At 45.4% G+C, this 26128-nt stretch overlaps 1 protein-coding gene across 1 annotated transcript in view; it reads right to left on the bottom strand.

Annotated features, from left to right (window-relative positions):
* BBS4 (Bardet-Biedl syndrome 4) overlaps positions 1–26128 on the bottom strand; it is a 35716-nt gene that overhangs the window by 5656 nt on the left and 3932 nt on the right. Inside the window, exons 2-12 of the mRNA XM_058811232.1 lie at positions 15243–15322; positions 12597–12660; positions 11734–11845; positions 11122–11194; positions 9594–9647; positions 8095–8222; positions 6585–6639; positions 4980–5048; positions 3504–3656; positions 2556–2727; positions 1874–1943 (exon numbers count right to left, since the gene is read on the bottom strand). Of these exons, the coding sequence (XP_058667215.1) occupies positions 1874–1943; positions 2556–2727; positions 3504–3656; positions 4980–5048; positions 6585–6639; positions 8095–8222; positions 9594–9647; positions 11122–11194; positions 11734–11845; positions 12597–12660; positions 15243–15322 (1030 nt within the window). The remainder of the gene's footprint in view (positions 1–1873; positions 1944–2555; positions 2728–3503; positions 3657–4979; positions 5049–6584; positions 6640–8094; positions 8223–9593; positions 9648–11121; positions 11195–11733; positions 11846–12596; positions 12661–15242; positions 15323–26128) is intronic.

Genomic DNA, 26128 nt, shown 5'->3' with positions numbered 1-26128 from the left:
TTTTTGCTGGTGTTAATGGATTAATGGTGTATTTTTATTCACTAGAGCTCCTGCTTGACCAGACATGATGTCTGTTCATTAAAAGCTGTTGTTAATCAGTGGGCACTGTCTTGTAGATTTGCACTTTGAAATACCACCAGGACGGGCAGTGAGTTTGTGAATGCATGTTTGCTGTTTCACTTTTTGGTCCCCATTCTGGAGCAATGCAGAAGGGAAGGATCCTGCTGGCCCTGGGCAATAAATGAAGTGTAACCTGCAGGCCCTGACTCTCCAGTCCTGGTGATTCTCCACCCCAGTGCAAGGAAGAAATCTCTCTGCATTTACAACCATGGCTTCTCCTTTAACCAGGAAACTGGAATGCTGAGCCCACCACAGAATAAGCCCTCCTCCCTGTCTCTGCCAAAACACTGAGGAGATCAGACAGTCCTGAGAACAGCCAGTTTTAAAATTAATTGAACCTGATGGAGCTATTTCACCACCTTCAAGAGCTGAGAAGCAATATGACAATCAGAGAAAAATCAATAGCTGAATACCCACAGAAAGGACAGTTACCAGCCACAACCAGGAGTGGAACACATTTTTCTGAAGAGTTTTCCAAGTTATTTCCATTCCAGACCCAAGCATGGCACCTAGGCCACTACAGAAGCATTCCTGGTGATGGAAACCAACCACCTTCATCCCCATAAGCTCAGAACACACCAGCAAGGGAAACTTGTGGGACACAGGTTCAGCCTCACAGTCTGGATGTTCCCCCCAGCAGGCCCTGGCAGTGGGAATTCATTTTTGCTTTGATGAGGGTTTATTTTCCTGGTCAGACCATAGAGCTGGAGCATGACCCAAGTGCCAAATACCTGGGCAAAGCTGTAGAGCCCATTTACTGCTCACAAGGCCCTGACTAAGGAGTCTCAGCTGCCTTTAAGGTCCTGTCCTGCCTTGCTATGCATGGAAAGATGATTGGGAATAGAATCATGGAATGGTTTGGGTGGGAAAGGACCTTAAATCCCATCCAGTGCCACCTCTGCCATGGGCAGGGACACCTCCCACTGTCCCGGGGTGCTCCAAGCCTGTCCAGCCTGGCTTTGGGCACTGCCAGGGATCCAGGAGCAGCCACAGCTGCTCTGGGCACCCTGTGCCAGGGCCTGCCCACCCTCCCAGGGAGGAATGTATCCCTGGTGTCCCATCTCCCACCACCTTGTGTGGCCCCTGCAGACAGACTCTGGAGTGCTGGTAGGTCTAAGTGTGCAAATATTCACAGTAAACTGGGGAGAGAAACAAAACTATTAATAAATATGAGGTAATTTTGGTTTTGTGTCCGGAATGATGACATACTCTGAGGTTCAGCTTAACATCTCTGAAATCAAGTGCTCTGATTTTAAGACTTAGACTGCAAACACAGATGTTCTTAATGAAGGGGCTGCCCTTTAGCTTGCTTTATACAAACTTCTTGCACATTTTCCCAGCTAAAATCTTCCCTCTGCCCAATTCAGAACAGGCTTTACCCCAGACATCTCACTGCTCTGCACTGTGCTCAAACTTTGGGTTAAAAAGTCTGTTTTCTTCTATTCAATCTGCTCCACTGTGTATAAATATTCACCAAAAGGAGGACTGGCATCCAAAGTCACCACCACTGATTCACTGCCCAAACAGCAAAACAAAAAACAGCTCTGGGTTGCTCTGAAATTAAATCCTCTCTCATTTTTCACAGCTGACTTAAATTAAAAAGAAAAAAAAGTTTTAACACTGTCACAGCAACAAGAATAAAGGTATTTCCCAACTACAAACCACTTAGAGTTGAGATAGAGCGAGAGGCAAAGGAAATGAGTGCAGGGAGCCAAAGAAAGCCCAAACCAGTGACAGCTGTGACAAAACTTACTTGTCCAAGGCCACAGCTTGCTCATAGGAACATTTGGCATTCTCAATGTCTTCAAGGTTGGTCAGAGCAACTGCACCAAAGCAAAACATATACACAGGAGGAGATGTTTCACAAGCAGCTGATTTTTAGGACAACTGTGAATGGCATAAAATAGGTGTCACAGCAGGGGTGTCAGGACTGCTGCCAGGATTAGCCCTACTGGATGGGTTGGAAGGGACCTTAAAGCTCATCCAGTCTCATCCCTGCTGTGGACAGGGACACCTCTCACTATCCCAGATTGTTTCAAGTCCTGCCCAAGTCCTGGCCTTGGACACCTCCAGGGATCCAGGGGCAGCCCCAGCTGCTCTGGGCACCCTGTGCCAGGGAAGGATTTCTTCCCAATATCCCATCTAACCACACAATGTCACTTCTGACATGTTTATCTCATTTCATCCCAAAAATATCCAGTGCTGGAAACCCACACCCACTCCTCAGGCAACCCAACCCCAGTCTCACATGTGTCAAGTCTTTTCCAATGTTTAATCTGGATCTGACTGCACTTTTCCCTTCTATTTCCCCAGAGAGAAAAGACTGGGCATCAGCTCCTCAGTAAAGGCTTTATGGCATGTTTCTTTACTTCACCCCACACCTCCTGTCTGTGCTGTGGTGTTCCCAAGAGGGATGCACAGGGAACATCCCATACCTGCCAGGAGCATGTAGAGCTCTGCCATCTTGGGCTGGAAGTTGATGGCAGCACTGAGGAAGTGGAAGGCTGAGGCATACTGCTGCATTGTGAGGTGCACCAAGCCCAGGTTGTACAGGATCTTCCAGTCAAAGGGAGCCAGGTAGTTTGCCCTCTTCAGGCAGCTGACAGCCTTGGGAAAAAAGGGATAAATGTGCTAGAACAGCCCCCACATTCCCAGGTTTCTGTGGTTGAGATGACCCCAAGGTATTAGAAAGTCTTTTTTTCCCAGCCCTGTGACAGAAGTCAAGATTTGTCTGTTCTGCTTTTCAAGGCTGTTTATTTTCTCTTATCTGTTACATTCTTTCTCTGAGGAAGAAAGAATCTGCTGAGATCTGTCCAGCAGGTCAGGTTGTGGCAGGGCAGGCTGTGACACAGGTGTGGTACTAAGTACAGGTAGTTCTTAGTATAAAAGGTTAACACAGGTGGTGTTAACTTTTTATACTAAGAATTACCTGTACTTTATTTACAATAATTTTCCAATACCTATCACCTGTGTTAGGCAGTCTGTCTCTATCCTAAACCAATCCAAAAGTGTCACCATCACAGCAGAAGATGGAGGACAAGATGAAGAAGAACAGGACACGCCCAGATTCCTCCATCTTGCTTCTTGACCCCCCATTTTAAAACCCCAAATTTTCCTTTTTCACCCTGTGACAAATTCACTACCATTCTACTCAAACTCTTGTGACTTGTAAATCTCACACAAAGTTGGTAATTATTTCCATGGGCTAAAATCCAAGGCACAGGTGTGTTTGACTCTGTGCCAAGGTCTCTGAGCCCCTGCCAGGGTCTGGAATCACCCAGGGCAGCCAGAGGAATGTCCTGGGTCCCCACACCACATGACAGGAATCTTGTGCTTGCATGAAATTGGATGCAGACGGGAAAAAATGGGAACTGGATACTTACTGCCACATATTTCTTCTTGCCAAAGAAGCACATGCCAATGTTGTTCCAGAGTGGGGGGCTCTCAGGAACACTGCTGGCCACCACCTTGTACTTGGAGAGGGCGACATCGAAATCCCCGTGGGCCTGCATCATGCTGCCAGCAGCCAGGGTGGCCTGGGGACAACACAACAGTGACCCACTCACAGCCCCATCTGCTCAGGCACAGCAAGAACAGGAGAGGACAAAATGATTAAACTAAAACCATCCCAGGAACAACCATTTCACTTCTAAGGACTGCCAAGATCCACAGTGGGAGCAGATGGGGATTCTGGAATCTCCCACCACAGAGCAGAACACAGGGTGAGGAACAAACCTGAGTCTGCTTCTCCCTGCACTGTTTGAATCATAAATGTCTTATAAATGTGTCTGCCCAGAGAAGCTGTGGCTGCTCCATCCCTAAAGTGTCCAGGCCATGCTGGTGGAGCACCCTGGGACAGTGGGAGGTGTCCCTGCCCATGGCAGGGGTGAACAGGATGGGCTTTAAGGTCCCTTTCAAATCAAAGCATTCTGTGAGTCTGTGATTCCATCAGTACTGCAACATGACACTACAAGTGTTTAGGGTATTTTTTGGGCTGACAGTATTCCTTAGAGTCTGAGGCTCTGAAAAGATCTATGCACTAATAGATTCCTTTTACAACCAAGCACAGATAGAAATAGCTCTGGTGCAAGTTAAGTGGGGAGTAAAATGTATTTAAGCAAGACATGCAGCAAAGCTCTCCTAGTTCACAGTGACTGGCTGATACTGCAAATTAATGGGAATATGCATGGGGAAAAAAAAGGAAGTGAGTACAACACACTATATTTAAACCACACTAGTTAAGTCCTTTTTAAGATTTCACAGTGACAAGTAAAATTCCTAAGTGTAAAGGTGTTTTCACAACAACTCATGTTTGTCAACCACACATTTCAATGCTCTGCATTGCCAACAGGGAAAAAAAGGAGAGAAATTAAGTGACAGCCCTAAAAAGGGAAGCAGTTCCACAATGAGGAATGGAACTCAGACACCAAGCTCAGCTCTCCAGGCCAGAGCCAAGGAAATACACACAGCAGCTGAAAGCCCAGGCTATCAGCAGATGGGAGAATAATAAAATGCAATATCACAAGGGACCTGGCACAGCTCTGCAGGGATTTTTAAAATCCAGAAGATCTTCCTTCCAAAGTAAATTCCACCTGGCTTTGGTGCAACTTCAGATTAAAAACCAAAGGGATCAATTTAATATCCCATATTCTGCCTCCTTCCCTTTCCCTACCTCCACACACACCCAACTCCCTAACCAGGGAAACATCCCAGAAACGATTTCACAAAAAGCTCTCTGGGCAGGATCCCTTCCAGCCTCTCCAGGCCCCAGATGCAGATGGCAGAACTCTGACAGTGGAATTGGCTTTAGGAGGTGTCCCCTCATGGCTCAGCTGGGTCATTTCCATTCCTCACCATACCTTGTAGTTGCCTGGGTCATAGGTAAGCACATTCCCAAGGTGTTCAAAAGCCTTCTGGTACTCCCCAGCCTGGGAAAAGAAGTACATAAGCATCAGAAATTCAGGAATAAGAGGAGTTAAGAAGGGGAATAGAGGGTTTGTGGGCACCAGGATTTCTGGTTCAGTCAGAAAAGTGAGTTGTACAGTGCTCCCATTACACACACATGTTCCTGTTTGATAATTCACAGAACAGATTCTAAGAATTTCACTTGGCTGCATTCACTGTTCTGACCCAACCACAAATGAGCTCTGGGTTCACAGGTCTGTGCTCCTTTCTCTATCCCAGAACACAGGCTACAACCTGTACTCTGCACATCCCCAATTCCCTCACCACAAACTCCTCACTGCCCAGGGCTCTCCTGCTCAGGGCACTTCCCTTCCCTTCCCTTCCCTTCCCTTCCCTTCCCTTCCCTTCCCTTCCCTTCCCTTCCCTTCCCTTCCCTTCCCTTCCCTTCCCTTCCCTTCCCTTCCCTTCCCTTCCCTTCCCTTCCCTTCCCTTCCCTTCCCTTCCCTTCCCTTCCCTTCCCTTCCCTTCCCTTCCCATGGCCTGAAGGTGTTACAGGGCATCACTGTGGCCATACATAAGCATGTGAGAGCTTGGAAACACTTAAATGCTATAGATTGGAACTAGACAAGCTCTAAGGTCTTTTCCAGCCATCCTGTGATTCTGTGGTTTCAACTGAATTCACCTAAAGCTCATCTCATTCCCTGCCATGGGCAGGGACACCTTCCACTATCCCAGGCTGCTCCAAGCCCTGTCCAACCTCACCTTGGGCACTGCCAGGGATGCAGGGGCAGCCACAGCTGCTCTGGGCACCCTGTGCCAGGGCCTGCCCACCCTCACAGGGAGGAATTTCTCCTTAATATCCCATCTAACCCTGCCCAATGGCAGTGGGAGCCATTCCCTGTGTGCTGTCCCTCCATCCCTTGTCCCCAGTCCCTCTCCAGCTCTCCTGGAGCCCCTTCAGGCCCTGCCAGGGGCTCTGAGCTCTCCTGGAGCCTTCTCTGGTCCAGGTGAGCACCCCCAGCTCTCCCAGCCTGGCTCCAGAGCACCCTCAGAGCAGCTTGGGGGCCTCCTCCTCCCTTCAGGCACTACTGCCTATTCTTCTTTGCTTGTTCACTCTTTGAGAAGTCAGCTTCTGGAATAATCCAGCCCTTCCCATCCATTGCACAGACACAAGGATAAGCACACCTTTGTTATTTAAATTGATTCTGATTTTCCTTTATGGTGCATTAACACTCACAATTTCATGGTTGCTTTTTCAGGATAACTCCTGCTGCAGAAGCAAGGTAATGACTAGTCATGTTTTGTTATACTTGGAGGATTTATAACAGAGTTAGGGCTGTTGCCAAACAGAATTCCTGCTCTGGCTCTGCTCCAGGGAATCAGCTTGCTTTTAGCAGCAAAGGCAAGACACAGAAAAGCAAGTTCTGTCCTGTTAAATTCAGTCTGTAGAGAAGCATGTGCAAGCAATGGGAAGGTGGACAGAAATTAAGTCTATAAAAAATCCAACAGGGTTATACTGAAAATAATTAAGTTTTTGTAACAGTAACAGCATTTATTACCTGCAGGTACAGTAGGCCCAGGGCTGTGAGCAGGTCTGTGTTTTCTGGAGAAAACCTGGAATATACAAGCCTGAGTTTGTTTTTCAGCCCTTCCAGAACAGGGTAAAAATAGAACATGGAATTCTGATGCTACATTATTGTTGGAGCAATCCAGGAAATTAAATGGTAATTACTAAAAACAAATACTAGAACTGCTATCATGGGGACTTCCTTTGAATACCATCACACCTCAGCTACCCAAATATCTTCTGGGGATTGGTGGGAAGGCACAAGGCTCTGTGAAATACATCTGGACACATAATAAGATAATGTGGTTTTGTTAAGCTTCAAAGTGAGTCTGAATCAGTGACCTGGAAATACAAAATGAGATTTTCCATTGTCTCTCATAAACCACCCTGTAAATCCATCCATCCTAAGCCTCTTGGGCCATGTAGGGCAGGCAATCCTCAGCATTCCTGATGGATTCTACACACTCCTCATCAGAATTTTAATTCACCTTATAAAAAGATTACAAATAAATAGGATGGAAACCACAACAAAAAAGGACAAAGCAGAGAGAGACACAATTTGTGGTCTCATTCACCCCAACAGGAGTCAGTTTTTAATTCCCTGCTAGCAAGACTTAATCTGATCTGCACACTCACAGTGGCACCTCTAAACTTCAACCACAACAAAACCACCTGTGCCTGGTGGAATACAAGGAATAACAGAGTGTCCTGGAGCTGGAAACAGCAAGAAAAATGTCATAGGCAGATGAGAACAAAAAAAAACCCCAGGAATAAACAGGAATGAAGAAGAAAGGAGGGCAGGGGAGCACCAGGATAAGAATATAAACCTGGTAAGATGCTTAGCAAGGATTATTTACGTAATAAACATTCTAGATTAGTCCAAAAGCCTGCCCAGCCCCACCTACCCTCAGGCAGCAGTGAGGGCAGACATGTAAGGAAACACTGCATCAACACCCCCTGCCTCCCAACACACTCCTGATTTTCTTTCCAGTGCTGGCCTCCATGGCAAAGCTGCATTTGAAAGCACTGGCAAGGTGTGGGAATGCCCTAAAACAGGGATAGGTGGGCACTGAGGAGCAGTGATGGGGTAGGAGAAGCTCCCTGTGCCCAGCACATCTCCCTCAGCCACAAACTGCTCTGAGGGAAAGCAGCAAGTGACCCCAGGCAGGGATTTTGGGGGGGCAGTCAGGGTTACATTGTTTTGGCAGATAAACCTTTGGCATGGATGAAGTCAGTTTTGGATCACTTTGCTCCCAGGCATCTCCATGCATTTGTTATTCCAATTTTTTCTGGCAGCCCTTCCAAGAGCTCCCTTGTTCCCTGCCACACTGGCAGCAGGAGCAGAGACAGCTGAAGTGCTTGGAAGTGCCAGCTCTGCTCAGAGCCCCTGTAATTACCATTAGCTTTTTAATCATGGCCTCAATTCAGATCTGGGACACCAATCAATTTTCTCCTGGCATAGGATGGGAATGGGCAGATGGAAAAAAAGGGATATTTCTTACTCTACAGCTTTCTTATATACTTCAATGGCTTTATCCATCTCCCCCTCCAAAAGGTGAATTTTGCCCAGCATCATGTAGGTCAGGTCGTGTCTGTTGAGCTCCAGGGCATGGTTGAGCTGGTCTCGTGCCTAAAAACACAACCACAGAGAAGAAAGAAATAATAAATTATTCCAGAGCCCTCAGCAAAGCAACAGCCATGAGTAATCCCCAACAACCAGGGAAGGAGAACAGCCAACAAACATCCCCTGCACCTGGAGAACACAAACCCCAGCCCAGCTAATCCTTGGAACAAGCTCTGCACCAGCAGCCACCTGCTTTTAGGGGCAGTAAAAGGCATCACCTTCAAGCCAAGCAGGAGGCATTTGCCTCCCAAGGAGATGAGCACGGGTCTGCTCCTGGATTTGAGTTTGTTTGGCTTGAGGGACGCTCTGGATTTGTTGGCTGAACTGATACTTTGCAGCTTGTTCTTCCTTAAAATGCTTTTTCCAGCAGTGGGGAAGTGAAAATCTCAGGGGAGGTGTGAGCAGGTCCCAGTTTGGAAGGTGTTAGTGCAGACAACAAATCCCAAGTGTGAACCCACACTCCCAGGCTGTTTTTGCACAGGGATGCCTCAAACAGGGAGCACAGCTGGGCTTTGCTGCAAGGAACACCCACCAGCACCCACCAGCAAGAGCAGCAGGGAGGGGCTGGGCTAAATTTGGAACAAAAAGGGTCTAAATGCTGTTTTTCCCTTAGAGCAGCTGGATCAGAGACAGCTCAGTGCTCACCACCAGCACTCAGGGAATGGTTAAGTGAGGAACTGGGATTGGCACACTCAGACCTGGGAATAAAACTGCATTTCAACCTCCAAAACTCCTGTACTAACTGCAGGTGTAGTTCAAAAGGAGCTTCAGGCACAGGAGCAAAACCTTCCCTTGGAGGAAAAAAGGAGCTGCTGCACCCCCAGCAAACAACCCCATAACTCCTTCCCTCTGAGTCCTGCCAGACCCAGGGAGCTGAGGTTTCCTGCAGGAAAATGAGATGCATCAGTCTGAGCTGGGGAAATGGTTTGGGGTTTTACCATCACCCTTCTCTTGCTTCAAGAGGATGGAGCTGGATTGCTGCTCCTACAAAGCCAGCAGTGTTCCTGGGTCTGCCTTTAAAGGGCTCAGACACAGAAGCAGCTCTTATTGGAGCACAGCCCATTTTCTGTCTAGTTTGAGGTTTCTCAAACATTCCCTTTAAAACCAAAAATGTTCTCTGAAAAATCTTAGATTTCAGAAAAAGCCTCTGGCCCTGCCACAGGGTGATCTCCCTTTACGCAACCTCAATGACTTGCAGCTGACTCAAAGAAATTCAACACACAAATGGGAACAGAGACAGCTCACAAACCTTTACTCCCAAAAACAAAACACTGAAGCAAAAAACTTTCTTGAAGCCTCTTGCTGCAAATGATCCATTTCAAGCTATCAAAGAGAGTGAAATTTCTGGGATGCTTCCTTGCATCCCACTGACATTACCTTGTTGAAGTGTTTCAGGTACATGTAGCACACACCCAGGTTGTGGCTGATCTCCTGCACGAAAAAAAGCCAAATCAGCACAAGGAATGAAATAAAATCTGACAACTCTGACCCAGAGGAGGAGAGCCCTGACTGCCCACACTGTTCTTGCTTTTCAGAGCAAGGAAACCTATAAATTCCAGTTACTTCAGGCACCTACAGAGCTTAAGTGGGGTTGTACACAAAACATTACAGTCCTCTGAGACAAAAACCACAGAAATGACAAAGCTCTTTTGAGACATCAGACATTTTGTTTTCAGAGAACAAGGAGCACAGACTGGTTTCTTCATTGTGGTGCCACCCTGTAAAACTTGCTGCCCTCATGGGTGACTCAGTTTGGCTGTACATCAGTAGGATATGCACAGTGTCCAACCCAGCTGGACAAAACTGGAAGATGTGCCTCATTTTCCAAAACACAACTTGAGCACTGGAATATCTGATATCCCTCTGGTATCCTAAACAATTTTGCACTGGGTAGGGAGATCCCTTAGGGATCCTAAACACTCTGGTCTGTAGGGAGCATCCCTGCCCCTAACTCCTCACCCACAGTTTAACACACAAGGCACCTTCCCAATTTGAGAAAAGCAAGGTTCTCCCAGTTTCTTATTTTATTCTGGTGAGCATTTCACTGATTCATCAGCTTAGACAGCCTTGACCTTTGGAAACTCTCTCACTTCCCCATCAACCTGTTTTCCTCCATGCAGCCTCTCCAGCTGTGCAGAACTGAATCAGTGACTCCAGGCTGCTGCAGACTGCAGAATGAGGGAAGAGCAGAGTCTGATTCTGCTTCCAGTGCTGAGCCAGGAATGGGGAATAACTAATCAAAATACCCACTGGCATCTGCCTGCTGGGTTGTAAATAGGGTTACAAGCATGCCAAGCATTGGAGATGCAGGTGGAAAAAAGACTTGTGATACAAAAGGTTTCTGAGTTGTCTGGCACAGGGGAATTTGAATAACACCAAAGCTATCCTTGTATCCTGAATTTTGGATGTACTGACAAACAAAGGAATGAGTTCACACATTGCAAGCCTACTTTAAAACACTTCTGCAGGCAAAACAGGCACCTGCAGAAGCTGCAAGGCATGGCCTCTCCCTCACCCACTGTCACACCTTTCCCTTTGCAATGCTCTTCCTCTCTTTTTGTCTTTTTATTCAGAAGAGCTCATTTAATCACTGCTTCTGTATTTTCAGTGATGTTTTGCATTACAAAAGCTTTCCCAATTACTCAAGCAAGTTTTAATACCTGAGGTTTCCAAACTCTCCCCATATTTCCCTTAAAGCACAGATGTGGTTATGTTAAAATTGATCCTTGGCCAAGTTCCAACACACTGCTCAATTCTCTGTGCCCCAAGCCAGGGATTTGCCCCAAGGCATGGGATTTGGTTCCTGTGATCCAAACCAAGCTCAGACCACAGGCAGTGTGAGCTCACCATGGTTTGGGACAAGTTTGCAGCTATTACAAAGATCTGCAACCTCCTGAACACTCACCCAGTCCTTCTCATCGAGTTTTGCTGCTTCATTGTATACTTCAATGGCAGCCTTATGCTTCCCCAGGAGAAACCTGCAAAAGGATTGCAAATCTTATGTCTTTCCTGTTTTCAGACCCTGCTGTGCAGTCACTATCACCTTTGCCAGTGAGAAATTATCTTATTTGCTGTATCTCCAGAAATCTGCAGGAGAAGTTTACAATCTCAGCACTGCTCCCTCTGGGGACCAAGGTCATCCATCCTGACACTAGTGGGGATGTAAGGAATGAATGCCCAGGCTCTGCAACCTGTTTTGTCTCCAAGGAAAGAGACAGGTGCCCTGACACAACCTTCAGCAGCAGAAAAGGATCTGTAGGGTCAGGTCAGCACCTGTAGCTCTGGACCTTGAAATCAGGATCACCTTTCTGCCTGAAGCCCAAAGAAAGAGAAAATACAAGAGCAGCCAGGCAGATAACACAGATTCTGCTTAAAGAACAACCCACGCTTCTGGAAGCCAAGCCAAGTGTTGATAAGGAGGAAACATGTCTGGAATTAAGCAGCCTGAGAGAAAAACAAAGCATGGAAGGTCCTGGGTGGCACAGCCAAGAGAAACAACAAATAAAACACCACTCACAGGGATCGTGCCACCTGCTTGAGGTTGTCAGCACTTCGAGGGTTCAGAATGGAACATGTCTGGAAAAGTTCAAGAGATTCTTGAATTCTCCCCTCCAAGCGAAATATCAAAGCTGTAAAACAACACAGAGCAGGCAAATGAATCCATTCTCAGCAGGAAAAACGTGCCTCAGACAGCAGGGAAAGAAGGGGGAGCACACATCTATCACATCAGTGCTCCTCTGGTGTTTGTCCCTCCTGCAGCATCCACAGTTTTGTGTCTGAGGGCAGGACTCTGTGTGCCTGGGGAAATTCAGGGCTCAGAACAAAAGCTTTAAGCTTTAAATCATGTACAGATGCAATCTGGATTTCTCCCCTGCCCAGCCTCTCCAGGATGCAGCATGTCCCTGCCAGCAAATCTCCACTGTCCCCCATCATGGCATTTGGAATTGCAATGTCACATTTTGGGAGCCATTTTTTAGGTGCCAGAGGGCAGGGCAGGAAGAGGAATGCCATCCTTAGAGCAAGGAGTGAGACAATGATCACCTGGGGTGGGTAACAAACAGGAAACATGCATCTGTAACAGAATCAAACACACAGCAACACACTGAAGGCCTGGAACCCATAACCCAAAGAACTGATGGCAAATAGAGAGAAAACAGGAAATTTAATCTGCCCATTTCATGTGAAAATTCCTAATTTCAATATTAAATGGAGTAAGCAGAGGGGAAAAATTGTATTCTTTCCCTATGTTCCATGAGAACATAGGGTGGGGAAATTCCATAGATGGGGGAAATTCTATGTTTCCCTCACCTACCCCCTGCATTGTTCTCTGTATCTCAAATCAGGGGTGACCTGCTTTAGCAAAAAAATTTTCATACATACCTTGGACATAAACAGCATATTCACAGAGCCCTTGGGACTCCTGGAGCTGCTCTTTGATGACAGCCTGGAAGGACAAAATTGTAAGCTCACATCAATTTAACAAAGTTGATTCCAGAGATTTGGTTCCAGTCACAAAAACCACAACCCCAGCTCTAACAAGGGCACTGGACCACGACTGGGACAACCACACAGTGCACACAACAGAGCTCTGTGCCAGGAACACTGTGGCCCTTTCAGTATTGCTCTGTTCATTCCTATTCCCAAAGATAATTAGGTACTACCTGGGGAAAACACCAGGAGGCATCTCTCAAAGCATCCTCTGCTGATAAGGGTATCTACTCCAGGCCCTTTGTGAAGAAATAAATTGAACTGGAGCAAGTGCAGCTGACTGAATGAAAGCCAAAAGAACAAATGAGGAGTGAACAGGGAAAAAAAAACCTGATGAAAATGTAAATTCTTTCTGGCTTTATCCACACAGCTCCCAGTTTGGGGTGGGGTGGCTGCAGTCTGGATATATTCCATAGTCACATCCTTTGGAATCAAGAGCATAATTTCTGCTCTGAGACTCCCCTTTTGTGCAGAAGTGGAAGAACACAGGGGTAAGAGTAATTTCTGAGTCACCTGGTGCTTATCTGGCATTTCAGATGTGTATGGCCAGTACCAGCAGCCCCTGCCTCTGAGAGGAACAGAAGTGAAGGACCTGAAAATTGAACCTCAAATACAGCACATGGGAGAAAAACTATTACTGAGAAAGTTATTCTTGAGAAGATATTAATTGAGAAGTTACCATTGAGGAGGAAAGTTCTTATTGAAGGAAAAGGAAGAACAGGCCTGAGCTGCTCTTCTCTCACCTGTACCTGCTAATTTATCTATGTAACTCTTTACAAAGTGCATGATTATAAACCACTGTACTCAGAAATAACCAACATGTCCTCAATTCACATACTCTGGATTGTTCCATCTACATAAACCTGGATTCTCAGAGCAAGAGAGGGCAATAGAGAGCTATCTTTTAGAGAAATCTGATTAATTCTATAAACCCTAAAAAGTCCCACAGCAAAAGGCCCTCAGCTGAGGAATATGATCTCAAATCCCAGATTTCTTCCCCCAAGTTTATTTAAGGTGCTGATGACAGAATTTAGACACAACTGGCAGGAGACCAAGCAGTCTCTGTGTCATCCCAGGGGATGCTGCAGCTGCAGACTCTCAGGGATGTCTGCCTGGCTGCCTTTGCTCAAGCAGCATTGAAAGGGTCAAAATCATTTTAATGCCTTCACTTTGGGGAGTTGATGTCAGTAAATAAACAGTTTTTAATGGCCTTTTAGTTCATTGAAAACTATGGGAGATTTTAAACTCTGTTAGAGAGGGAACATTTCAAAGCACTGAGCGGGAAAGACCAAAATTAATGAACACAACAGGTCATTTGTTTCTTACTCAGACTAAACTGATGGATTTTAACAACACCCAAGCCATCCTGGAATCTTCCAGTTTTACTGCAAAATCACTTTTTTGTGAGCTCTGAGAAAAGGAAAGCTGGCCTGCCAAGCAGAGGAGTATTTATTAGCTGTCTTCTCTCGATTTTCCCCTGCTATTTCCTTGCTTCCATGACTGATGAAGACATGGAGACATCAGTGTTGCCTTTACATCATCCATTTGTTATTTTCTCTGCTTTCCTGAACTGCACATATTTTTCTTTTCTGTACTCTGTGATTCCACATCCCATCACAGAAACAATCAACACACAGAATCACACCAAGAAACTCCAGTCAGACCACAAAAAAGGAGAAACAATTTTCTGGTTTGAGGGCAAGTCCAGCTTGTGTTTCTACCTATGCAAACCAAGATCTGAGAGGAAATTACTGTAATGATACAACTCCCTGGCTTTGTTAATTAAGAGCTAAATGAAATTCCTCCAGCCTGCCCATTTCCTAAGCACCTCGAAGGTCTCTCCAGCAGAGGCAAGTCCTGACCAACCTGGTGTTTCAGAAACCAAAAAGACTTTTCAGATCTTTGCTGCACATGCCAGAACAGAATGGCAACTCTTGTCCCCTCCTCCTGCCCATGGGTGCATCATCTTCTTGCGCTCATTTTATCAGAAAAACACTCTGTTAAATAAAAATTGCCATTTTCTTAGTCCACTTACCATTCTAATTCCAGACAACCAGCTCTAAGCTGCTCACCAAGCCCAAGATGAATTACAGCATGCCACGGACCATGTGTAAAATGAAAGAATTTTGCTCAAGAGTAACCAGGATGTTTTTTATTTACACTTGGTAGTAATGTTTCCCTCAACTGAAGTGTTTTCATAGCGTCCCTGTAGTACCATAAAGAAACCTGCACTGTGGAACTGTGTTATTATCAGTTTGGAAAACCCTATCCATCACTTGGAACAACAGAGGTCTGCAGTTTGTTCCATTTTCCCCTCCCAGTGACATCCTGAGCTCCCAGACTGCTCCAGAGAGCTGCATCCTCAGATCCTGAAGGCAGCCAAGGACTGGAGACCACTGAAGTCATTTTGCTCGTGTTTTCTCTTGATCCCCTTATTCCACAAGAAGTCAGGACAGAGAGTGGTTGGGAAACTGTCAAGAAAACTGTTTTGTCATGACATCAGTGAAATAATCCCCACATTCTGGAGGCAGCTCTTACCTTACACTCCTCATAGTCTCTGCGGACGTAGAGCAGATAAATCAACCAGTTCTTCCTCTCTAGGATTGGCAGCTCTGGGGCTGTACAGAGAAAATATTCACAGAACAAGGAATCAGACTGAGCAGCAGAGAATCTGGGAGAGACAGTCCCAACCACCCCAACTGCCTGCACAAGGCAAGGAATTCAAGAACTGCAATTGCAATTAATGATTTGACTTGAAGGCTGGAGTGTGGACTTCTAAACAGGGTCTGGTTTTATTCTACTTCTTAAATTCATGGATAAAACACCTTGTTCAGGATAGACACTAAATAAAAGCTCTAAGCTGAAAACTTCCACCTCCTGGAAGGTGGTCTACTGGGAGGTGCCCCTGCCCACAGCACAGGGTTGGAACAAGATGGGTTTTAAGGTCCCTTCCAACTCAAACCAGTCTGGGATTCTAAAAGACTTGAGGCATCAGCTCCTCCTGGAGCAGATCCTGGAGTAAACAGCTCCACACAGGCATTTTAATTCAACACTGGTTGGAGGAATTGCATCTTTTCAAATACACAAGAGGAAATGAGTTGGATTCACATTTTGAATCTAGGGCAAAAGAATCAAAGGTCTTTAAGATGAATTTCTGGGACTGAATGAGCAGGAAACAGTAGATAAACACAAAAAGAGATTGGAGAGATGGGGTCTGAAGGTGTGAATAATTTCAAAAGGTCAAACTGAGTCTGTGAAGGGACTAGGAAACATCACAGGTCTGAGAGACTGAAGCTACTGCAGAAAAACATTTGATGCAGAGGAGGAGGAAGCCCTGTGCTCCAGCATTTCAATGGTGCAGAGCTGGCAGCAGTAATTATGGCAAATCACGGATGGATGTTGCTTAGCGATATCCACGTCGGGTTTACAAGCTGAACACACTGCTGTGCATTTCATTAAGGCTGAGAATGTATTGCCTGGGACTGGAGTCTCCATTCTGAGGGGTAACCATAGCAACTGGCCCAAAAGCTCCGTGTTTGCAAGTCAATATTGTGACACGAGCGAGCGCAGAGGCAAAGGCAGGCGAGGGCTGGGGCAGGGCTGGGGGGACACAGCACAGGGACACAGCACAGGGACACAGCACAGGGACACCTCCTGCAGCACAGGGACACAGCACAGGGACACAGCACAGGGACACAGCACAGGGACACAGCACAGGGACACCTCCTGCAGCACAGGGACACAGCACAGGGACACAGCACAGGGACACAGCACAGGGACACCTCCTGCAGCCCTTTGGAGGGAGCAGAGGCACCCCCGGACACGCTGGCCCGGCTCCAGCAGCACAGAGCAGAAGGTGACACTGGGGAGCCCAGGGGCCCTTTGCCATCAGAGGTGAGGAAGAAGAAACCCTGCAGGGGGAAGGGCTGGTGCCAAATGTAATTATCTTTTGGAATGGCTGAGCTTTAATTGCTTCTGGAGCACACCAGGCTCTTCCTCATAACCCACATCAAGTCCAGTTTCAGTTAGAGCTCCTAAATCCAACATCCTTTAGGGAAAACATTTCACAAAGCCATTCTCATTTTCTTGGTTTCTGGAGAACACCAGGCTCTCCCCCCATAATCCACATCAAGTCCAGCTTCATTTAGAGCTCCTAAATCCAACACCCTTTAGGTTCTGAATTTGGAAAATATTTCACAAAGCCATTCTCATTTTCTTGGATTCTGGAGCACACCAGGCTCTCCCCCATAACCCACATCAACTTCAGTTTCATTTAGAGCTCCTAAATCCAACATCCTTTAGGGAAAACATTTCACAAAGCCATTCTCATTTTCTTGGTTTCCAGAGCACACCAGGCTCTCCCCCCATAATCCACATCAAGTCCAGTTTCACTTAGAGCTTCTAAATCCAACATCCTTCAGCTGTTGAATTTGGAAAACATTTCACAAAGCCATTCTCATTTTCTTGGTTTTTCTTTCTTAAATTCCAGAATATCCATCTAGATTTATATTAGAGCTGAGAATTAAATGTGCACACTACCAATTTAAGGTCAAATAGCTCCTAAAGAAGGTTCAACTACCCTAAAACAAATAGAAAGCTTGCAGTCCAAACAAAAAAGTAATCCAAACACACAAAAGAGTAATCCAAACAAAAGAGTAATGCAAACAGGCTAAGCTCACAGAAATGCACAGATCAGGGATCCACACATTCCCAAATTCTGCTCTGCTGTGGAGTGTCCAGATCTTTGTAAGTAAAGCATTTTAATAAGCATGTTCCCAGATCAGATTAATTGATTTCTGATAGCTTTATGTTTCCCATTTGTCCTTCTTAGAGTGAGAGGATGAAGGGAAGAGCCAAGAGGCTGCCTAAATAGCCACAAACTGATTGAAACTCCAATGTTTCACATCTGAAGCCCATTCAGGGGCTACCAAATTCACGGACACTCTGTAATTACTTCCCTGTGCAGGTTATTGCCAGTGCCAGGGTGTGACAGACACACAGCACCTGGGGGTGCTGGAAATGCTCTGTCCCATCCCCGGAAGTGTCCAAGGCCAGCCTGGATGGGGCTTGGAGCACCCTGGTCCAGTGGAAGGTGTCCCTGTCCGTGGCAGGGGGTGGGATCAGATGGGTTTAAGGTCCCTTCCAACCCAAACCAGCCTGGGATTCTGTAAAAGCAGCTGGACTCGTGTGCCCTTCCTGCCTGGCATCTCCTGGTGCCACTGTCTGACATAAAACACCAAACCTGACACACCTGGGCACTTCCCACCTTCTTCTGTAAGTACAGATTTAAAGACAGACACTGCAAACTCTGTGTACCCATCTACATTCCACTAACTGAAGTATCCTTCACCATTTTGTGCCTATTAATACAGCCTCAAATTAGAAAATCCTGCAGCTGCCTGAAATGGGGAATAGTCAAAAGAACTCCAGACACACCCCACAGGTCTCCAACCATCTGTTCATGCCTTACTGGGAAGGTAAAAAGTGCCATTAAAGGTTAAAATATACACCAGTGTTGTGGGCTAAGATAAGATGCCAGCACACCAGAGAGGGGATGGAGGATTGCTTGTTTAATTCCTGAAGGAAAGAGCTTTTTCACACTTATGAGACAAGAAGGATGTTGTACTCCACTCCCACACCATGGAAACGCCTGCTGGGAGCAGGGATGGGAAGGAAGAAATGCTGAACATCAGACTGAGGGCTGAGCACAACAACAGGGGAAGGGGAAAACCCAAGGAGTTGCCTATAAGTGCTGGGATGGAGAGAAAATGAAGAAATGAAAAGGCACTGTGAGCCCCAGGAGTGAGCACTGCTGACATCTGCAGATAAACCAGCTCTGCTTCCCCAGGGATGCACCTGTGAGCTGAGGAAAACTCTGTGATTGGGAAACAGGGAGATTTTATGCTCCTAAAATTCATTTGGAAATAGCAACAATTGACTGAGGAGACACAAATCCCTTTTTTTCTTCTTTCTCCCTAAAACAAGCAAATTGAAAGCAGACCAACATTTCTGATGTTTTTCAAAATCTATGACAAAATTCATTATTAAATTTGACACAGGAACATATCTGATCCCCCCAAAAATGGCTGTGGGAAGTAAAGGATTGTTACCAGGCTCTGTGCTCTATTCAGATGCAGAAAGAATTAATGGAAATTATTTATACACCTCTCCAGAGCCTCAACCACTTAATGTGCATTCCTGCTTTCCCACAAAGCAGTGGATACCTGCTCCTGGTGGATTTATCTCCCTCAGGTTTGCTCCCTCAGCCTGCTGATAAGGGCTGTCACAGTGCAATGGGTCACTGCATTCTCCTGAAGAAAATGGAAATACAAATGCCTGTTAATTTGGGTCTCTAGCTCCAGATAAAGGGAATAAAACACCTTCTTCAATATGTGGACCTTCAGGATTTTCTCCTATGTCACTGCTGGATGAAGACACACTTTTCTTTGTCACCTCTAGCAATAATCCCAGGCACTGCACAGGTTGGAAAAGTGTGGTTTAGATCCTTCTAGCAGTGAAGAAACAAAAAGCCATTATTTGCTGTAAATCAATCTGCCCAAAGGCCAGCCCAGGAAAACACAATCATCAAAGAACTTGGTATCTACATCAAAAAGAGTTTATAACTTGTATAATTGTCTTTCAGCCTCTCTTTTGTGGGACTACAAAAGTCCTGTGCCAGGGAGTCAGCCACCAAAAATATGATTAAATGCCTTTGAAGTGTGTTTTGATTGAATTCAAAAGGGAATCCATCTGATCCCCTCGCTGGCCAGTGATTGATTGCACGAGCCACTTCCAGCAAGGTGATTTTTCTTTCTGACAATGCTCCTTTAAGGAAGCCACTGGAGCAGAAACCCTGACAGAATCACAGTAAGATCATCAGGTTTGTATCTGTGCTGCTCTATCATCACTCTTCCCTTTATTCCTCCTCTTATAGATTTTCTCAGAGGACTGGAAAAAAATAATAATGAGTTATTCCCTTTTGTGTAAACCTCCCTAGGTAATTATTTTGTGCTTGCATCTTCATATTGGGTAATTATAGCTTAGGGATGAACTATCAAACAGTGAGGTTTAGATTTAATAAAAGAGCTTTAAATTGCTGTAAAAATAAGAGGGGGAAAAAAGGCCCCAGAAGCTCCTATGAGATTTCATGGGGGAAATGATTGCTAAACCAGTTCAGAGCCCAGCCCTCCTTCCAATCCAGATCATTGGAAAGGGTCCAAGCCCCAGTTCACCCCTTCCAGCTCTGAACCCAACCTGAGCAAGAGCAGCAAAAGGGCAAAAGACTCAAGGAGTCACAAGAAGAACTTGTTATGGCCCAAAATCCCCAATAACCTAAAGCACACATAACATACAGCACAAAGAGAGGACAGAAAAGCTTTACAAAGGCAGTTAAATAGAAGCATTTTTAATTTTTTTATTCTGCCGTAGCTTCCTGAGCCACAGCCTGCATCCATTGTGGAAGGTACCAGAGATATTTTCAAAACTAACAAACACCCAGGCAGTGCCTCAATTCTCTATTGTGACATTTTGATATTGAGGCAGGAGAAGCACAAAAGAACATCATAAAGTGAATCAGAATCCCAGGATGGCTTGGGTTGGAAGGACCTTAAAGATAATCAAGTCCCACTCCCCTGCCATGGGCAGAGACACCTCCCACTGTCCCAGGCTGCTCCAAGCCCTGTCCAACCTGGCCTTGGGCACTGCCAGGGATCCAGGAGCAGCCACAGCTGCTGTGGGCACCCTGTGCCAGGGCCTGCCCACCCTCACAGTCAATATCTATGTCTAAATTCATTATTAAATTTGACACAAGAACATATCTGATGCCCCCAAAAATGGCTGTGGGAAGTAAAGGATTATTGCCAGCTCTGTGCTCTATTCAGATGCAGAAAGAATTAATGGAAATTATTTATACACCTCTCCAGAGCCACAACCATCTTAATCTTGAAGCCCCATCCAGCCTGGCCTTGGGCACTTCCAGGGATGCAGGGGCAGCCACAGCTGCTCTGGGCACCCTGTGCCAGGGCCTGCCCACCCTCACAGCCAGGAATTCCTTCCCAATATCCCATCCATCCCTGCCCTCTGGCAGTTTCAAACCACAGCACCTTGCTCTGTAGAAGTCAGAGCAGCAGCAGGGCTGTGGCAAAGAGAGATGCAGGTTTTCAGCTCCCATCACCAGGCCAGGCTCACTGGGACACACAACAGGACTGGATGGGTTTGGACATTCAATCCCCACTCCCAAGTCATCCTGGTCATTGCCTAAATGGCAAACTCCCAATGGCACAAAGACAACCCAGCTGTCCCTGCAGGACAGCATCCACATCTGATAGGCAGCACATGGAATTGTGTGGGAGCAGCACCAGCCCCATCCTCACTCCCAGCCCAGCCTCCTGTGGTGTGTGCTGACATTCCTGCCAGGATCACCATCACTGCCACTCCCAGAGCCTGGGGAAGGTGCAGCCATAGCTGTGGTTAGAGCCCAAACACAGCTCTGTGCTCTCCTATCCATTTAAATAAACATGGACAGGGAGGATGAGCCCATCTGTGCTGTCTCCTTTTTGCCTTGAGCTCCACAAGCTGCCAACGCCAGAAATTCCACTCCCATTTGGAAATCCAGTGTCAGGGAGGGAATGAGCATCTTCTGGGCAAAAATTACAATAAAATAAAGGGCACACACTCCAACAGCTCTGCAGGGAATTGGATTTTCTGAAACAAGGTATGATAATGGAGAGAAAGCATTTGTAAGCTCTAATATCAATCTTCTTATCAAGATTTAAAACTAACAGACTGCCTCGGTGTGAGAAGAGCATCCTACAAATTTCTAGCAGAGCCAAATTTGACAAGAAATCCTCTTCCTTCCTCAGACTCTTACTGAGACTGTGGCAGTATAAATACATTAGAGCTTTGAAAGAAAACTAGCACAGGAACATTGCTCTTCCTACGCCCAGATCCATCCTTGGAGTTTGAAAATGGAGCTGTTAATGTATTCAAAACTCAGTAATAATGAAAAATAACCCCAAATCCCAGCACTCAGAAGAGGCTCTACGAGCTGTATTTCACTCACCACGTGTGAGGGAATATATGTGAGAATAGAGGTGTCTGTATGCACAAATCCCTCTAAAATGGATATAAACAACAAGAAAAAAAGGACCAGCTTTACACTGCAGCAATTCTCTGTTTAATCCCTTTTCCCTGTGTTTTCCTGTTTGCAAGTTGTTGCTGGAGCACCTTTAAATCAAGCCCTAAAGCTGTGTGGCTGCAGGTTATTTACAGTCAGCTGGGGTTAATAAAACTCATCACACAGAGCCCGGTGCTGGCTGGAGCTGTAACTCATCCCCGGAGCTGCCTCCCACGGTTTAATAGCTCCACGAGGTGCAGGGAAAGATGGAAGGAGCCTGCAAAACAGCGGTTTAAACAATAAAAAAAAGCAACATTTCTGACTCTCCACCTCCCCCTGCAGGAAAATTAGCCAGGGATAGATGAAAGACTTCAACATTGTATCTTAAATCTGATTTATGCTCCAGGGCATGGGGAAGAAGGGGCATTCTCTCTTGCTACTATGCACTGCATAAATCTCATTGAGTTGCTTACTCAAGATTTGTGGGTTTTTTTCTGATTTAAGACATTTACAGTTCTGAGTTACTCCAAAGAAAGATGGTTTCCTTTATGAAATTAATACCCTGATTATTCAATTAACTTGCCATATAAATAGAATTGATTTATTTAATTGTGTTCTACTACATGCTGCTCAAGTTCAACCTGAAGGTGAAGTGGGATGATCTGTAAATAAACACACACTTGTCATCCCCCCGGACCTCCCAGTAACAGTGAGGATCCCAGGGCAGAACCAGTTTGGTCACTGGGAAATCTCTGATAGCAGCAGGAGCTGCTGAGATATCACTGGGCAGTCCTGAGTCCATCTGGGGGGGATGAGATTTGCACACATCTTTAACACAAGTACATGATCCTGATCATCACTCCATAAAAAGTTTATATCAAGCCTGATAATGCTCAATTCAAGTCTAAAATTTGATTCAAACAACACTGGAGAGAGGTTTAGTAACAAATACCTTTAAAAAGAAATTTGAAAAAGCATGGTTTTTCTGAAAAATGAGAATTGAAAGTCTGTTTGCTCTTCACAAGCCAATTCTGACCATCAGTGCTGACTGCTGAGCAGAGATGTGCTCAGAACAGAGGAAAACCAAAAAACAGGGGGAAAAACCAAAAACCAGGCTACTTTATATGGCAGTTCTCAAGTCCCTGAGGATGCAGACACCACACCTGGAGATACTCAAGGATCCAAGTCCTGGCCTGACACCCCAACTCTCCTCTGTTTAAACCATGTCCTGCTTGCTGCCTTGTGCTCTTGTAGACAAGGTGCACTCTGAGCCCTCTCTGGGTGTGTGTTCCCAGGTTTGGGGAGCTGAGCACACCATGGCAAAGGCATGGCAATAAAATCCCTCATGAACAGCACAGGTGGTCTGAGATACTGCTGGCTCCTCACCACCTCCTCCCACAGCAACACTGGCATGAGAGAAATTTCCCCCACAAAGTGGCTGCAGGCATTCCCAAAATAACCAGCTTCTCATTAATTCCAGCATCAGGAGCAAAGTAGTTTGGGGATTTCCAGTTCTAATCCCTCCTCTGGCTTTAATTCCTATGCTTAGTCTTTTTCTGTCTACAGCATGAGGTATTTTACATGAAAATTGAAACTAAAATAGTTGTAAGGCATTTGTAAGAAAAGCTTTTCCTTTAGAAAGCAAAATAAAATTCCAGCATGGAGAGGACCAGAATCCAGCCACATCAGTCTTTGAAATTTCCCATTCCATAAGGAATAGCACCTAGAACCTGTCCTCACTTCATCCACTGCCAAAGAATGTTACATTGAAGGAATATTATAAGAACATAGATATATTTACACAAAAAAATACAGAAGCTGGTCTTGCAAACATTTCAATACTCCCTACACAAGACCCTATACTTTGAGTTCTTCCAGCCTCATTGCCTCAAGATGAAGTTTTCCAGGGGGGAAATCCCAGCCTACCCCAGGATGAGCATTTGCTGTGCACCTTCACTCTTCCCTACTGCTCAAATGTGCTAATGATACAGTCTTTAATTACACAGCCACAGAAGCACACCCTGCCTCCTTCTAATTAGAAGTATAAAAATGAATCACAGTCAGGCAGGGGATGAAATTATTGAGAATTATGAATAAACCAGTGACAAAATCCCAGGACTTGCAGTGTGTGTAATGCATCTGGAAGCGCTGGCAGTGAAGGGGACAAGCCCTGCAAGGAGTGAATGGAGATATTTTTTATTCAAAAAACCTTCAGTGAGCTGCTCCTTGCTCAACATGTCCTGTCATTCCTGTGCCACAGATGCTGTTGCAGAGCTGGGCTAAGTGTAACAGGTGATTCTGTCACCAAAGACTCAAATGCCCAAATTCCAGCTGCACAGACATTGGGAATTCTGACTCTTGAGTGAGCTGCATCTCCTTTAAGTGTCTGAAAATGAAGATATGAGTGAGTTGCCTTGGTCTCCAAGGAAGAGGCATCCTTAGGAAGGGATGGATTCATCCCAGCACAGGTGGGATGAGGTCAGGGAATGGCACAGATGCCCTTTGCACTGACTACACATGGAACACGGGTGATCTGCTGAGACTTGCTCTGCATCAGAGACGTCTCAGTGCAGAGAGATGAATCCCACCCTTCCTAAATTTGTCACTTGCTATTTTTACAGAATTATTTTTAAATTCCCACCAGGAGATGCTATTTTATCTGTATGCAGCATGCCAACAAACTGCAGCTGAAGGTTTCTGTTGTGGTGTGAAGCAATAGGCAGCAGCTGGCTTCAAAATCAGAAGACACTTGCCTGGCACCAAGGACTTTCAAAGAAGCTTCAAAAATGAATTTACCTGTTCTAAAAATTGCCTCTAAAATGTTCCCTGCTGTGCTGCCTGCAAAGGATTCCCTGCTCCTCTCAGCATAGATATTAATATACACACACAAGAGGGCAGAGCTGTGCTAGCACATTCCAATTTAAATATTACCAGTTCTTTGCAGTGCAGGGATTACTGGGCTGTTGTTCTGGGGAGAAGAGGATGAAGTGAAGGATATTATAGAATTTAATTACCCAGAAATGATAATCCATTTTTTAATCTCACTACTCAAAACTAGCAGCTGCATCAGATCCTGAGCATCACACACTGCACTCACTGGAAGTACCCAAGTCTCTTACATAAAACAATGATGTAATTACCAACTAATCTAGCTTATTTAGGAACCAATTTCTTCCCACAAGGTTGGGGGTTCAAATGGACTAAAAGATCTTGGCTTGCATGTGGCCAAATGGAAGGGAATGGGTATGGACAGATAAGGGCTGGATTGGCTCCCTCCGACCATGACATTCCCACTAAGGCCTTTTCTTTCTGACACACTTAGAAGTATTAATTAATTTAACTCAAGGGGGTTGTTTTTATCTGGATTTCTCAGGCAGCCTCACTCTTACAAGTTCAAAGGCAGCTTTGAAGCCAGCTCAAAGAATGGATTTATATTGATTTAAGAAACTGTACCAGAAATTCAGAAATGATCAGCACTGCAAGTGCATGGAATCAACTCCACGGGGTGGAGAGTTCCTGCTCTTCAGATTAAATACTCACAGAATCCCTCAGAACATCTGCAGGAGCAGGAGGGATCCCCACTGGTTCATCTGCACAAGCAGGAGCCACCCAGAGAGAGACAGGACAGCTCATCAAAAGCCACTTACCTCTTTCTGCATAATCTGAGCATTATTTATTATTATTTATTGAATTATTATTTATTAGCATTATTAACAGCCACATTTTGAGATTGTTTATTGGCACCTCCTAACCAGAGCCACCACCCAACAGGCCAAGCAGTGCATTGTAATATATCCATTTATATGATACTTTTCATTTCATGTCTCCAAATGTTTTGTTAACCAAAAGCCTGCAGCATCCAAAACCTGTCACTGGATATTAGGCCAAGCTTGTGGTTGATAAATGGAAAGCAACAAAAGCCAGAGCACTTTGCCAAAGGTCACAGATAAATCCTTCCTTCAAACCCTAGAAAAAACATACCCCAAAAAATACCCCAATGCCCAGGCCCAGGAGAACACTTGATGTCTGCTAATAGTTTTACAGGGTTTTCATTTTGAAAATTATTTACCTGACCCTTCCTGTCGTAAGTGTAGAGCTGGTTGATGACAATTCAGAATTCTCATTCTTGACAGATTAATGGATTTTTAGGACAAGTTCTTCCCAGTGATTCAAGCAAAATCAATTTTGCTTCAGTGAGTTTATTATACTGTGTACATGTTTAGGATTCTACCTTGTCATTAAAACACCATCAGTGCATCTCAGAAAGTCTGAGGTCTCATATTCGTGTAGAAATCCAAATGCATTTAAA

Source organism: Ammospiza caudacuta, chromosome 10 (assembly GCF_027887145.1).
Source record: "Ammospiza caudacuta isolate bAmmCau1 chromosome 10, bAmmCau1.pri, whole genome shotgun sequence".
Classification (NCBI taxonomy): domain Eukaryota; kingdom Metazoa; phylum Chordata; class Aves; order Passeriformes; family Passerellidae; genus Ammospiza; species Ammospiza caudacuta.
This window is presented reverse-complemented; position numbering and strand designations above follow the sequence as displayed.